Source organism: Acromyrmex echinatior, chromosome 13 (genome assembly GCF_024713525.1).
Source record: "Acromyrmex echinatior isolate Ae372 chromosome 13, ASM2471352v2, whole genome shotgun sequence".
Classification (NCBI taxonomy): domain Eukaryota; kingdom Metazoa; phylum Arthropoda; class Insecta; order Hymenoptera; family Formicidae; genus Acromyrmex; species Acromyrmex echinatior.
This window is the reverse complement of record NC_141864.1, coordinates 7,814,738-7,831,912: the sequence shown is the minus strand read 5'-3', so window position 1 is coordinate 7,831,912 and position 17,175 is coordinate 7,814,738. Positions and strand designations below refer to the sequence as shown.

General features: G+C 29.3%; 1 protein-coding gene and 2 non-coding genes across 8 annotated transcripts in view; 1 reads left to right on the top strand and 2 right to left on the bottom strand.

The window, feature by feature from the left end:
- The first annotated feature begins 6,559 nt into the window (after positions 1-6,559).
- Positions 6,560-17,175, top strand: part of LOC105148699 (NAD kinase) — a 29,730-nt gene continuing 19,114 nt past the window's right edge. Inside the window, exons 1-2 of one of the 6 annotated variants that reach the window (XM_087412331.1) lie at positions 6,560-6,796; positions 8,274-8,327. In XM_087412331.1, the coding sequence (XP_087268457.1) occupies positions 6,684-6,796; positions 8,274-8,327 (167 nt within the window). In that variant the 5' untranslated portion in view covers positions 6,560-6,683. Of the gene's footprint in view, positions 6,797-8,273; positions 8,328-10,150; positions 10,288-13,839; positions 15,298-17,175 lie in introns of those variants that run through there. The other 5 variants (XM_087412335.1, XM_087412332.1, XM_011060583.2 and 2 more) reach the window with 5 other exon arrangements.
- TRNAG-CCC (transfer RNA glycine (anticodon CCC)) lies at positions 11,318-11,388 on the bottom strand. The gene has a single exon. It is a non-coding gene; the product is annotated as a tRNA-Gly (tRNA).
- TRNAG-UCC (transfer RNA glycine (anticodon UCC)) lies at positions 11,725-11,796 on the bottom strand. The gene has a single exon. It is a non-coding gene; the product is annotated as a tRNA-Gly (tRNA).

The window sequence follows — 17,175 nt, the reverse complement described above, 5'->3', positions numbered from 1 at the left end:
AGGTAGAGATTGCGTATGATATTACAATATTCTCATAAATGAGAGTAATGTTAGCTATGTTTTCCAGATGAAATGTCAGAAATTCATGAGTCGCGATTGTTGCACAATCTCCCGGGAAAATATTTTTCTTACCCGTTTGCATTTTGCAAGAAAACGGAAACTTGCCGACGGAATAAAAAAGAGAGAGCATTTTTAATAAAGTTTTTATAAACATTAGAGATTAAAAAAATACGTTTTTTTAACTTCGAAACAGAAAATGTAAAAAACTAATATTATGATAAAAAATTGTCATCAAAATTTAAAAAAATGATACAAAATTGTTATACTTTCAAACTTTTAGAGTGAATCTTTTAAAAATTAAAACTTAAGCCACTTTCTCCAAAACTTACTTCCAAGAATTTAGAAAGTATACCTATGTTATTTTCGTATTATTTAATTTATTTTTATAACTTTAAATATCGAGGCAGAAATATCTTCATTTATGTAGTTCTTTTTCGAAACTGGATCTAAAGATAGTCGGTTCTTATATTTAAGACCGCCTTAAGTACAGTCTTAAAATCAGTCGTAAACCAATCACAGAACTGTATTAATATCTTAAAACACGCTTGAAATAAGATTTAAAATTCTTGAAATAAGAACGGAAATAAGAACGGAACTATAAATATCAATCTAAGCGGCCTATATTCATGGCCGCTACTTACAAGGAAAGGAACATAGATTTATCCTCTTGCTTGTTTATTCTTCTATGATTTTAATGAGCTTTTAATATCGCTTTATAAGAGGAGGACACTTATTGCGCCTCTTCTCTTATCAGTCATTGTAATATTTTAATTATTTAGATTAAAAACTAAATTCTAAAAACTAAATTTTAAAAACTAAATTCTGGAACAATAATATGGTGTCAAGTGTCTAAAGAAAATACAATTCCGAGTAAAAAACTATCAGGGTCGGGTGTAAAAGTTAATTTACACTGAATTTACATTCAAAATTTCTGAATTTTTATAATTTTTATCTTTAACAAAGATATACACATTCTTCTATTCTTTTCATCAAAGATCGTTTATATTTTCTATTGGAACGGAAGTAACAATCTCCGGTCTTAGTCTGTGAACAGCGTTCTTTGCAAAGTTTGCGATACTGGCATGTGTATTTAAGATTCACGTTTACATAACGGTGATCGGTATACTTTATTCCAATGTTTATTCATTCGGTTATTTACGTACGAAGTCACTCACGCGTTTATATCAACGCCCACTTACTATACGTGCACGCATATAATTTTCGTTCCGCATGTTTACGTAAAAGTGGTAGCTATCAATTTACGGAGAAAAGCCGACGGAGAGTTCTGCGGTGATCCACTTGCGATTTTTGCAGGATTAGAATCGTCGGGATCGCGTTGCGGATCAACGATTCGCTTTCAGTGAGCGCGTGTCTCCACAGTTTCCAAAATAAGAGCAAAGGATTCCATTCTTCTTTTTTTTCAGCCAATCGATTTCCAATCCCTGAAATAAAAAATATCGGATATATATCTCTTTCGATTCCGCTATACATCGCAGAAGAAGAGACATCGCAGACTTTCACCCGTTATAGCCGAAGTTATTTTTAAATTAAGATATATGCGAACTCTTTTTTTCTTCCGTATAAATGTTTCTCATGAAAATTCATTGAAACTGTCGTTCCAATTATATTATAGGGAAACCTGTTTGAGAGATAAATTTCAAGTTTTTAACTTCCCATAATGGCGAAAGAGAAATGTAGATATATGTTTTAAATCTTTCTCTGTACATATTTATGACCGAGAAAAAATCCGCGATTTTTAATAAGTTTTAATATATTATAGAAATCAACAGTCGAGAAAGATGGCGATAGTGTCCAGATATTATTGCAGAAAACGACTTATCCAAAGTGAGATCGATGCTGTTCACTTAAAGATGTATTATACATATGTTTTAATAAAATGAAAAAATTATGAAAAAAATTATAGATTTTTCTATACTGTATTTGAAGATAATATAAAATGTTTGACGAGGTGATTTAGAATCTGGAACAAAATTATTTCAATAAAAAGTAAACATGTTTTATATGTACAAAAAATAACAATGTCCGCCACAATTTTTCAACGAGTATCAATAGTCATTTCCGATATATTTTTATATCTATTGAACACCGTTGGATTTCAAAATTAATTATCACGTAACATTTTAAAGAAAAATGGCGTCAAAGAGAGCAAAAATATCGATTTTGTGATTTTTTATAACGTAACTTTTCCAGTAATTTTTTTTAAATTTTCTTAATGTAAAAATATTAACTTTAAAATACAATTTTGTTTCATTTTGGTAGAATTTTTTGTTTTAAGATAAATAGCAATTTAAAAATAGCTTTTTTTATGAAAAAAGGCATTATTCTTAATATTGCATTATAAGCAATGAAAAGTAAGTGCTTTTGTATTTGATAATATTATAGGAATCGAATCATACTAAATCAAAAAGCAATATGGAATTAATTAAATATAATATGACAAGGAAATTACATAATTTTCAATCATTTCAAAACACATAGATCCGTGTTGTAAAAAAAAAAGTCAAATTTTGTCGGACAGCCTCAGTAATCAAGTTGACATTACTTGTCATCATTTTGACAACATAATAACGTCCTTAATGCCATTCTAATGTCAAAATGATGATAAAGGATACCAACTTGTTTTCTGGGATGTAGAGATATAAACGATGGAAAAGTCCTAAAATTTTAGGATAAAAAACTGAGGAAATAATAATTTTTTTCCTTCGGCTTTGACAGTTTTTACTCAGATATTTTTTTAGTATTTCACAATTTCGGCGCTATTGTTCCAGAGTTTTTACACTTATCCATAAGATTTCTGTGTTAAAAAATAGTTACAAAAGTTAAAATATTAATGATTAATAAATTGTATACTGTGATTGTAATTATACATATTCTAAATTTAAATTACTGAGGTAACGTTCGTTTAATCTCTAATTACTCTTGAATCAATATTATATTGAGATGTTGTCACAAAATAATTAAAATATAGAATACAAAATAATTAAAATATAGAATACAATTATAACTAATATTCAAGTGCAAGCGTGGCGTAGCAGCAGCGCATGAGACTCGCGGATTTCGATCTCAAGCAGAACCGACAAATTTTTCGAACGCTCATATAGCTCCTCTCGGCAGGCAATGGCAAATCACCGAGAGAGTATCTTTGCCAAGAGAACTTCTCTAACAAAAATCATTGTTTGGAATCGACGTTAAACAATAAGTCTCATATGACTGTACAATCAGCGTGCGCACCATAGGAGAGAAATCACCACGCTCGACGAGCAATAGGACTGAAATGTGATGATAACCAATATGCAACAAAAGTGTCTATTATTTTTAAAGTGTTACCTGTATTAATAACAGCACTTATTTAGCTTTTAAATATAAAATATCTGTCGTTCAAATAATTATATTAAAATAATTATATATTTTTTCATGAATTTTATGTAATACAGTCAAAAATACTTTATTTACAGTAAAAAATACCTAGTTTTTTTACTTCATACTTTTTTCTGAATTAAACATATAGTCTTTTTACATCTCTACTGGGGTGTAATTAAAATAAAATTAAAAAATTTCCATTTAATTTATAAAATTTTAATGAACTGTTTTATGTGTATAGCATTTATTTTTATATGGAAAGTGTATAAATTTTCAATTCCAATTACTTTTTGCAGAGACTATGCACCTGACGCAACTTTAATGTATAACGTATTTATTATAATCCATATGCGCAGCACAGTTACGTGAGTTGGAATCTGTACGTAATACATAGGTGCACGCTCAGAAAACACACGCACCTGCGCTACATCGTAATTCGTTTCCAGCATATTGCGTCGCCGTCGCTTATTTGGAGCAGATTTAATGCGCGTTGCAACAATGACATGTAGCTCATTAATTTCAATGCGTTTTTTGAATACGACCGTACACAAAATTAATTTATCGCATAGAAAGAGACGATTGCGTATCATGCTTTGTAATTTGACGAGTCTGACTCGATTTACCGCTGACGGCGCGCGGGCTGGTTTGGTGCGCGCAAAGAAACGAAAGGCGAGATCACTATCGACAAGGAAACGAAAGGTTTTACGAAGGATTGAAAGAATACGTCGGTCGCGAACTCGCGCACATAATGAAAGGTCAACGTGAGTCATCGCAGTTTCAAGTTCGTTAAGAGTAACATCAATGCCGTAGTGCGATTGCCAAGTGAACATTTAAATGTCGGCGATATTCGTGAACAATAATCTGTCGGTTTCGATTCTCTTTGTCTAAGAGATCAATCGCGATGACGATGACGCAGTCAAAGATCATGAATAACATTGTCTTTATTAAATACAAGAATTGAGCAGAACTGGAAGACTTTTTACTTTGACGAACAAAGTGATTATATAAATTATTTTAATAAAATGTAATGAATAATTAAATAATAATTAATCTTATTAATCAATAGATTAATAATATAAATATGTTATAATAAAATAAATGTTGCTTGTTTTGGATTGGAAAATACATATCTCTTCTCAAAATATGGTCCAAGTTGAAACAAAGATTAGTATTTCAAGGGGATCTAGTTATAATAGAGAATAGAGCATATAAAAGAGTATGACAATAAATTGCGAACATAGCGATTATATAAATTATTTTACATAAAATATAATTATATGATAAATTGAAAGCATAATGATATTAAAATAAATGTTGCTCATTTTAACGGACTGGAACATACTTATCTTTTTTAAAAATGTGATCCATATTAAAGTAAAGACTAATATTTCATGGTAGTTATAATAGAACATCTCTCACAGATGACGGTTATAGAAAGGACACTGCAATCTTAAAACGGTTTTATACGTAACGAGCAGAACGGTCTGCATTTTATTACCATGATAAGAAACCGTTTCGGATGCGAGATGTAACATAAGGGGAATCTTATGAGAAAAGATCTATGCGAACAATCAACGTGATTGAATAACGTTTGATTGGTAAAGGTCAACAATTATTTAAGAAAGAAATTGTCGATCGATGATCATAATAGATCATAAATTTCTCGTTGAAGTATTGAGCTTATGCGTGGGTTATTCTGTATGACTTAGCAGTTCACAAGAAATGCGAGTAATATCGAGTGGCCTTGATAGCCACTGGTAAACTGTTCAACTTCTTAGCAGACGCGGAGTAAGTATTGCAGCACTCGATCGAGTCGTCAATCGATCGAGTCTATCTAATTGTAAACTAGATCGCTGCGAAGAAATGCATGGTGAGTCAATTGTAGCAAGTATTTGGTTAAGAAAACAATTTATAGTTGAGTCTCTTTTCATTCTTTTAATTTTATAGCCTAAATTGAACAAATTTCTCAAGCAAGTGTTTGATCACATTCGATCACAATTTTAGTAAGATTATTATTGGTGCTTTGCATTTAGCAAAAAAAACACAATGATAGCAACTACACAAGTTTTATATATAGAATTAAAAATCATTTTATAGTTATTGCAATTGTAAAATAATTTATTCAACTATTCACATTTATTTATACAATTATATATACATTAATTCTACACATAGAACTTGTATAATATAATCGTCATCTTTATAATTGCCACACTAAATGTTTAATTATACAACGCACAAATACAGTAAATACGATTTTGTACGTAAAAGCAAAACTAGAGTATTCCAAAATTCACTGCCAGCGCTAAAAATCTACAGTTTACGTCATGTATACTATACATTTTCAGCACTGGCAGTGAATTTTGAAATACAGCCTAAATCGACTTTGCCCGCTTTATAATTGAAGTCTCCCAACTTGAATATCCACGACATCTGGTGTGCTGCATTCGACATCTCAAGAATTATTCAAGAACAAATTCTAGAAGCACGTCATGCCATCTGTAACTACTATTTCGACATATTTAGCTACCGCTATTATTTTTATCTTCTGAACAATTTTGATTAAATAAATTCTTTTTATTACATAAAAAGGAGAGACAATGTACACTAAAAATATAAATAAATATAATGCACTGTATAAATGCAATAATCATAAAACAAAATAAGCGTGGAACAAATATTATTTCTTCAATAAACACACATTGAAGTTGCAGAAATTAAGCATCAAGCAATGTCATCAGTCTTACGGGAAATAAATATACATATTTAAAAAACCGCGTCCACGCTCTGTTATTGACCGCGACATGACGTCACAATTCCATTGAACGCTCCAGCACGCACTGTCAATGTGTTTGTAGACGAGCGGGAATCAGGGAGACCATTCAAAAAGCCTGCAGCTCCAAATATACTAAAGTCGCAACTCGTCTATTATAAGAGACCAGGTCTGTTCATTGTGAGAATTATTTATACAACAATAATCGAAAACTGCGAATATCGTGATTAGATACAGAGAGAAAGTAAAAACGATGGCTAACATGGAACGATAATGGAGTTAGGTACTCGAACCGACATATGTTCAAATAGTGGAGGCGCTCAGGTTAACTCTGTCGGCGACAGAGAGCCCTTTCAGTACGCTACGAGACATCTCTCGGTGTGGTTCACGCGATCGTAGGCGTCATCGAGGAGTTTACACAATTTTCGCCGCTATTTTCGCCAATTTGTGATTAGTGAGCAAAAGAAAAATGGACGAGAAGAATCTTCAGCTAGCGAAGGCTATCGCGGATGTGGAACTGAACGAGAACACAACAGAAAAGACTGCTGTATCTAAGATGCATGACAAACAGCAAACCTTCAGGTAAGAATCACCCTTGACCTCTGTTGGATACCACTCGAGTTTCAATCGAGTATGTATTTTAAGTGATTTGTATTTATGTAAAGTTAAGTATAATTATTATTGCAAATGTAATTTATTTTGAAGGAGGTTATTCATTAACTAATAGCTTGTACAATTTTAAAAAAATATTGACAGCACTAACATAAATCTATGTTAATCAATGGTCTTTTGAATCGTAAATAATTCATGCGACGCGTGAGCGGTTTTCTACAACGCCACAAGCTTCCGTTTATTTGAAATCTGAGGAAGTACATCGTGCAAAATCTTAAATTTCTATGTTATTAATTATGGAGTGCTCAGAGTGATATAGATTAATATCATAAATGAAACATAAAACTGATAGCTATATTTAGATTAAAAATCAAGGACGCGTATCCGATTCTTATTTAACGTGCATTAAATTAATTACTGATGATAATCGATATAATAAGTTTGTAAATGAGTTAATGAAACTCATTTTGTTAGTAGAACAATTAATCCGAATTCAATATCTAAATATCTACTATTATTAATTCTATTATAAGTCTACTATTATAATTTTTCTTTTTAAATATCCCTATATAGACACGATATTTTACTGTACTTCAATCATATTTCATTGGAGCTAATAAAATATTTCGTTTACAATTGGGTACACATTAATATCTCACGAGCATTCGATACGCTCGAAAAAATATATAAAAGGAGATCCGTGTCAAGGCTATAAACGAACCTTCCCATACAGTTTAACAATACGTTTCTCTTTTAAAGCCATTCATGCTGATTCTTTGTTTATTCGACGTAAACAATAGAAATACATAATAAGATATTTTAGTGAAAATTTTTCTTAGAATTTTTTAGAATTCTTTATATAATTTTTCAGAATTTAATTTATAAAATTTTCAAAAATTCTGTTAATTTTATTATTTTTTAGAAAAAATGTTCAGATTTCTTTATAAGAATTGGAACACTTTTTAGAAATATTTGAAAAAATTTAATTTTTTTTTAAAGTTTTTTTTTCATATATTTTTTTTTCATATATGTGAATTCTGAAATATTTTAAGATCTCTAAAATCTTTTATTCTATTCAAAGAAAATTTATAATTTCAAAAAAAAAGGGAGATTACTTTAAGAAGATATTCGAAGTGCCTTTTTGAAAATCTTTATAAATACAAAATATGACAAAATATTTTTTTTCAAATTAAAAAGTAATTTATTAAAAATAATTTATTAATTAAAAGTAATTTACTTTAAATGAAAAAATAATTTAATATTTTTTTTTAATTAAAAAATAAAATTATGAGAATTTTTCATTAATGTATCTAACAGGATGAAACTTCGATTTTTTCACTAGTCGTATAATATTGTATTTTATTAGTATATTATATTGCAAAACATAAATATTGCAACTATTTACATTACTATTGGGAAATTTTAATAGTGCATTTTTTTCTTGAAGCAACATGCAGTCCGAGTTAACAGTCGATCACGCTGAGATGGTGGAACCGCGAAGGTAATACAGTTTTATACAATGTGTTCAATGTGAATCGTAGCTAGCGCCAACTGTCACAACCCGCATGAACATTTTCCTTTCTCTGTTGAACATTGTTGTTTCGTTGATACAATTGTATCTTCGTAGAGCTATGTCGTTTTCTGTAATGTTATTTAATCACGTGAACAACTTGGCATGCAAAGCGAATTCAAAGCATTCATTTGATTATAATTCAGGATCATTTACTATTACGTACATAAGTTGTTACAGTAACTTATTATTATTTAGAAGGTAACAATAATTGAGGGCTGAAACTAACAATCAATTTCTTGAAGTCTCATTTCTTATCCTATATAATTGTGAAGAAGTGGCAAAAAAAATGTGTCATTCCTTTTAGAACTTTCGATAATCTAAAGTCTTATTTCTACAGATGTTTTTCAGCTGTTCTTTATACACACGCTCTTTACGACTTCCTTATATCGAGCTATTGGATATAAATACTCTTTGAAAGCTTATTGTATGCTCTATGATAATTTGCACGGTGATGCACAATTTATTATGTTACAATATATATATATATATATATATATGGCACGAGAATGTTTAATGTCGCTCTTCGCACTTCGCACCTCGTTTATTTTCAATCAAAGATTCTTTTGCTTGTTTAATCGTCTGTAGTACATGACAACTCGATAAAAATAAATTTATCCAGTAAAAAGTAAAATATGTTTTATGGGATAATTAAAAACAATGTTAAATTCATCATTTATTCTTTGAAAATAATAATAACGATCTTGACCTTATTATTATGCTAAATTCATCATTTATTCTTTGAAAATAATAATTATCACGATCTTGACCTTATTATTAATGTCAATCAATAAATTGTTTCGCGAAACTTCATTACGGCTGCATCGAATTGATTATCGCACAAATGATTTTACCAAAATATCTATATACAGATCTTTTTATCTAAATACAGATCTGAAAATCATCTTGTTCATTAAAATAACTTCGATCATTAAAATAATTTTGTAGAAAATTGAACATAATAAAGTAATGCTGTAAAAAGTTTTAATATTCTAGCAACTAGTTTGAGCGTCCTACATAATTATTTTATAATAGTATTATTTTTTAATAGTTTAACCAAACTATGTTCAGATCTAATTAAATTTAGATATTTAAGTAAAACCATTCTTCTTTTTCTATATTTTATTTTTTATTACAAAAGTTAAATATATAGCAATTTGTAGATTATTACATTATGATTTTACTTATTATAAAAAGTCAAATATATAACATCATTATGAGACATAATTATCATCGTTCTGAAAAACATGAATCTATTCAGTCGTGGCATTTGAAACTACATACAGACTTCAAAGATCCGAACGTATCTCATTGTCTTTATAGCGGCAGCGTAGCATATATATGCCAATATTTTATTTATTGACGCGTGGCATGCTGATACACTACCGGAATTAAAATATCTCATCGTTTTGTAAATATAACATTACTCCATCCTTAAATATCTCGATGATAATGGTTGCATTGTCTTGCAAATACGCACATCCAATTAATTATACATCATTTCTATCTCAAACTCCCCATTTATTCTCGACTTCTACTAGAAACTAATACGTAAAATCGAATGTAAGACCGAATGTTATCTAGGCATCAGCTATTCTTCTAATGAATTCTTGAGATTAATGTTGGTATCTCAGACCAATCACTTGTGTCTTGCCTGACACAAGTATTACCACGCGATCGGTTCTCTTCGGTAAGATTGGGTTATCACTGAGTTCCCCTTATCGTGAGAATTTTTCTTTACTTCTTTGACGTACCGTGCACGTTGAGGAATGGAAACATTGGAAATTCATCTTCAGTATAGTGATGCCAATTATATAGTAATGCTACGTAGTAGAAGTATTCTTTTCCAAGTGATGCGTACGAGAAAATCTCTTATCCATTCTACTATCAGGTATCGTAAACGCGCCCCTTTTATAAAAATGTTCTTATTATACAAATTAATTATTATAAATCATACTAGTCTCACGTGCCTATTATCATATCGCACGTTTACTTCCAGTATAAACGTAATTTTATTTAAACATTACGTTTAAACAAACAAACAGAAATTACTATCAAATATTCGTTCAATAAATATATTAGAATATATATTTTAATCATATATATATCTTGATCCATATTTATTCCACACTTTTATTAATAAATGCGTGCATATATTTTAGGAATTTTATCAGTACTTACGTGTTATAACGCAAGTTATATGCTAAACATTTATCGATAAAAATGAGACGTGAATACAGATCCTTTCTAAAAATTTTTTTAAGTTCAAATATATTTTTCTCTTTATTTGTTTTTCAGAAAAATATGATATAATAATTTTTGGATAATTTTGGCATAGTATTCGATTACACAATGATTTTACAATGCTTATCTCATTTGGAGATTGTAAAGATTTATAATACATAATTTTGATAATGTCTTTTGATATCTTTTTTTTTGTATAATCTTACAATTTATTATGTTATAAAGAATCTTTGACAAATAGATATAAAATGAGAAATTGCTAATTTTATGAATAAATCATGGTAATTATTAGGTGTTGGAATTAATTCGTAGCGTTTTACAAATGATGGGAAGTACTTTCATTAATGTATTTTTTAATGCTCATGTGAAATTAATAACATTCTTTCATTAAAAAACGCTACGAATTAATTCCAACACCTAATAATATGGATAGATTATTATCACATACAAGATAATTATTGAGATAAAAGATAGCTTTTTCTACATTAACTTCTTCAAAAAATTCTACGTTCAAATTGATAATAACTTGATGTGTTATGTATCATTATCAGTAATACAATCAATATACGAGATATTAAAAATTGTAGAAACATATAGAAATTAATTAATAGAAAAATGGTTTTCTACATCGACTCTTTTTAATTTTATTCACAAAAAATTATAAAAAAAAGCAAATTTGCACTGCCCGGGAATCGAACCCGGGTCGCAAGAATGGGAATCTTGCATGATGCCACTACACCAGCAGTGCTCTCCGATTTGCCGGGTATTCTTCAAAGGATATATGGTAGTCATACTGAATATTTTATAAATTTATCAGATTATATTTTATCTAATTGAATTTACTATTATAACTGTCAACACATCTATTATATTGAAATAATGCGTAGCTTTTAAATTTATAACATTTTATTGTAGTGTTGATAAATAAGATAACTGTGAATATATATAATATATAACGATGTATTTAAAATGTTGTAATTACCATAGAATCATGTAGGCTATTAACTTATCTAGATCTATCCATTTATGGGAATGTTTTAATTAAAATTGCAATAAAAAAATTTTTCAAAAAATGAATGTTTTGTGCGATGGCCGGGAATCGAACCCGGATCAACTGCTTGGAAGGCAACTATGCTAACCATTACACCACCATCGCACCTGATATGTTACATATCTGTAGCGAACAAGAGTATTTATTTTGACACAATTATAAATTATAGTATTATATATTATTTATCAAAAATTACCTTCAATATTTAAAAAGAAATATTTTAATCTTAAAGATAAAATAGAAAATACATTTTTCTATAAGAATATTTCCCTATAGAAAGTGTAATACATATAGTAATATTTAAAAATATAGTAAAAGAATGAAAATATATGAAACATCAAATGTAACATTTCTCTGTCGCATAAGAAATTTTTTAAAATGTGTATTTTGAAGCGATTGTTAAATTATAAATAAAGTGCAATTAACCTCTAATTTTCCTTCGATAAATACTAATATCACATACATATTACAATTTCTCACTTAATAACATAAACGTAATATAATGTATATTTGGTACATAACAGTTTATATATTGTTGAGTAGGAAATTATAACATTAATGTAATGTTAATGTTAGCTGGTATTTATTGAGTTGTAGACTATTATCAGCATTAAGAAGTCGTTGAATTGATTCGTCGAAATACGTATAGAAGAATTGAACCCCAAGCAGAACAACAAGTCACGACAATGTTAAAATGACATTAAAATGAATCAAAAATGATTGAAAAATGACTTTTAATGATCATTTTAGAGTCATTTTGACATCATAATGACTTGTTATTCTGCTTGGGGTTATATCTAAAGTGACGACCAATTTGAGGAACATCTTATGTATGTCTAATTTTTATAAATAATTTTAATAGCCCTATAATTGCAATGACTTCTGTTACTATAGATTTGAACAGTAAAAATATTTGAAGAAAAATTTATTAAGTACAGTTCTCCGTTGTCTATTGAGATAAACGACCGCATCCGACATTTTAGAGATTTTTTCTCCAAAGAGTTTTCGTTTGAATTACTAGAGGTTGAATTATTACAAGCGAAAGTAAGAACAGTTAGCTACTATACATCGTCGCGTGATAAAAATTCGCCATGGTTACAGATATTTAAACATCATACATTATTCAATATTGTCATGCTTCAAATGGAATATGGCTGAACGTGCTGAGAAAAGTACAATATACGACATAATAAAAACAAGCCGAGACGAATGAAACTATTTTCAGTATTAGAAAGAAAATAAAATAAATAGAAATGAGACATCACTGGTGAAAACAGTGATGTCTCGGCTTGTTTTTATTATGTCGTATATTGTACTTTTTTCAGCATGTAGTGCTTTAGCAATACAATATCTTCTACACATCGAATTCACTTTGCTTAAACATAATCTTTTCCTTGGTCAACAATGAAATATTATTACAATTGCCGAAAGGCGAGCTTATTTTGCCAAAAAGGAATATAGTTATTCTTTTTCATCAAAACTTTATTAATTAAATATAATTAAATATAATATATGTGTGTATATATATATATATATATATATAATATAATATATATTATTTAAAAAATGAAAGGTCACACTCAGAGAAAAATATCGTGTTAGAAATTATAAAGTTGATAACTATATAAGTTTTCATGGATTGAATTAATGTATTATACAACTAAATGCGCAACTATTGTATGGTTGCAATAACTATAACATAGTTTATTTGCAATACGTATATAACTATAAAATAGTTTATTATGTGTGTGCATATATATATGTATGTATACATATATATATATATATATATTTGTAAACTCTACATTTAAAATTTGTAAAATTGTCACCATTATAATTACCATCACATTTTTTTCTTTGAGTGCATTTTTCTCTTACAATTAATTATAAGAAAACTATAGTCTAACAATTTTAATTTTTTAAATAATGAAGATTAATAAAAGGTAATAAAAATAACAAAATTTAATATTTCACAAAGATATACATTCTGACTTTCGATCAATTTCATATTGAACGCTAAATTATCACCAATCGTACGAACTCTCGACCTTTTCGCAAATTTTTCCATATCACGAGCATGACGATAACGAGGGCATATGATGGTGGGGAAAGAAACGCAAGTTAGAAAGCTTTAACTGTCTCTCGGCCGGTTACAGCCGGTAAAATCGCTTCTCAGTAAACCTTCAGCGGTCGTCGATCGTAGTTGTTGCGCGTTGTGTGTGCCAACTTCGAGACCTCGTTTCATCGTTCCCGTTACGAGTAATATTAGATCACTTTTCTCTTCGATATGATGTTTTCTTTTACGAATTATCAAAGAGAAATTAATCTCAAAATTAGTATAAATGTGTATTTATATATTTTGTAGCTTAAATAAAGCTATGATATATTAGTGGTGAAACGTAATCATAATCGAAGTCAATTTTTGTGAAACAAGATTTTGACAATGTAGTGCCGTCAATCGTTTAAAAAAAAATATATATATAAAATATTTTTTAAAATAGTATTGATAAAAAAATATCTAAACATCCACGAAGATTATTACAATTATAGATGTACAAGCATTACGTTAGCTACATTAAATTTTACAGAATAATCGCGAATAAATTTTAAACTGTAAGTTTAACCAGTACACCTGATACTAACCAGATAAGATAAAAAGTTGAACGTGACGTTTGCGAGCAGGACTCATTATCGGCTACCTCGTCCATCGGCAAGTGAAATTCCCCGGTTGTGCAAGGAAGTAGGTCGCAAATACACGTTAATGCGAAACAAGAACGAAGCCTGTGAGACATTCTTTCGAAAGTCTTTCGGTGAGACCAAAGATTCAATGAGACCAAAGTTCAAGGCGACCATTACTAATTCTAATATAAGCCTAAAGCAATCATTACTAAAGTCCATGTATATACAATGTGCATGAAGTATGATCAGAATCACAAGTAGTTACGTCCTTGAATATAACATATTTGCATGTGTTATAATAAGTGAAGTAAAGACGATACTACTGCGTACGTTACCAAGAATTATACTACGGTTGATTGATCAGGCACGCTGGTTTCCTCGCTGTATGCGCGAACCACAAGTCCATCCATTCTGAAAGATGATCCTCAAATGCCAAGAGCGATTATTATTGCGAAAAAAGGAAAGCGTATAATTTGCCGTGTATTCGAAAGTGACACGCGATGGGAGGATGTGAGATCGTTATTTAAAATCAATACTAATCGCAACGTTCATGCAGCGACACTGTTGGAAGAGAGTTGCCAATGCTGATTTATGGATGTTTATTAGACAAAAGGAATAATGCAAAAGTATTTGGCTACAACTTGGAGCATGCGATCGTGCGGAAGTAAAATCGGACAATCTTAATCGACAAGAAGCGCAAGAAGTAAAACGTGCGTGACATAACTAAAGGAGTGTTTTTCGGATGATGGAAATGGTGAAGGAAAAACCGCGCAGACGAAGTGTGAGCGAACTGCTCAATTGGAGATGCATAGCTGAATGTAAGGGCGCCATTGCTGGAAACGAAAATGATAGCGCAGAAAGACTTTTGCTAGAAGATTGTAACGGAGAACCAGAGACACGCAGGCGGAGACGATCCGGTACTTGGCCGTAAGTAAAAAAAGACGTTACTCGAATCTTCCAAGAAATTACAGAAAGGAAACGGTGATGAGCTTTTGAATAAACCTCAAAACCCATCCCAATGATTTCCTGCCAATCCTGCACGGAAAGAATAATTTTGCTGCAGTATCTAAAAATTTAGCTGAATACAAATTTGAAAATAATTTTGTTAGACTATCAAAATAATTATGTAAGATGTTTGAACTGTTGGCTAGAATATAAAAATATTTTGCATTGTTTTTCATGTTTTAATTTTCTACATAATTATATTGTTGGTCTAACAAAATTATTTTCAGAATTATTTCTAGCTAAATTTTTTATAATAATATTTCAGCAAATCGTTCTGTGTGTATTTTTCATGACAAACAGGCAAGACGACGAGGCTTTATCAACTAGCGGTTTCCAGCAGGAAACAAAATCTTTAAACGTAACTGACCGTTGTATCGCTGAAAGCGCATTATTTCGAAAATAACATCAAGTTGCATTTCAGCAAGCGAAATACGAACGATGATATTAACACGTCAGCAACTTCGGTTACAAAATAAGTTGGCATCGTCGGATGTTTTGACAATATCAAGCAAAAAATTATTGTCATAAATATTTGAAATCAACTACAACAAACAAAACAATAAATAATTTAGCTTATAATAGCTTATGTAGCGCAATGAACAACGTTTTGTAGCAGTTTTAGGTGAACAATACTTTTAAACGAATAAAGTGGATCCAAATAAATTATTGTACAAATATGTATTACATTTTTATTAATAAGTATATATAAAAAATGTGAGATAATTCATAATACGACGGCTTCATCAAATTTGCAAATAAGTATTTTACAAGTACACGAGTTTACAGAATCAAAGCAAATAGAAAAATCAAATAACTTTTAAATCTATACGATATGCTCAAATTTTATATAAATATTCAGATTTAATAATAGAATTTTTGAATAATCTAAAATATGAAATAAATTTTCATATTTTTGATAGTTCTACTTTGAAATGTGATGTATACATTTTTAACATTTTAGATTACAGAAGTAACTTCTTTTATTCTTCGAATTCTTCGTACTCAGAAATAACGGCTAATTCTTTGAATTGATTAAATAATTTTAATCCGGACTTTAATATTGTTTAGAGTTAATTAAACGAAGTTATAAATGTGTAATTCAATTGCAATCTAATGACTAGAATATCTAGCTTTTAGGACAGTTCTCAATTTGCAATATCAAGAGATTTTTATTGTTCTTTTATCATTAATAGAAAAATCAATTTTTTTTATTTCATTATGTGATATTCAACCAATATTGCAAAAAATGTGCACATATAATAGATCGATTTCTAAATATACTATCATTAATTCGATATTATTTCATATAAAAATCGCGCCAAACGAGCAAGCAATTTTACTAATACAAAACCAGATTATTTCACTTTATAAAAGTGAGATCACGTAATTTGACTCTATCTCTATGTAACATAAGACTCAGTATGCTTGCTCAACTCTTTTGCTGTATTATGATATCATCGTTTTCATTTAACACAAAGTTCTCAGATATTAAAACATTGTACGTAAATAATTTAATTTAATTCGTTTAATTTAATCGCAAATTTTAGTTGAATTTTTAGGTAAAAATATTAAACCGATGAAGATATCAATATTAAATATTTATAAATTAATATTTATAAATATTTATAAATTAAATATCTATTAAATAAATATCTATTATCTATTAAATATTTATTAAATAAAATAAGGAGAAAGAGAGAGAGAGAGAGAGAGAGAGAGAGAGAGAGAAAGCAGCTAATAATACAATTTTTAAGTATTTAAAATTTTATTGATGCAAAAATTATTTAATTATTGTAAACA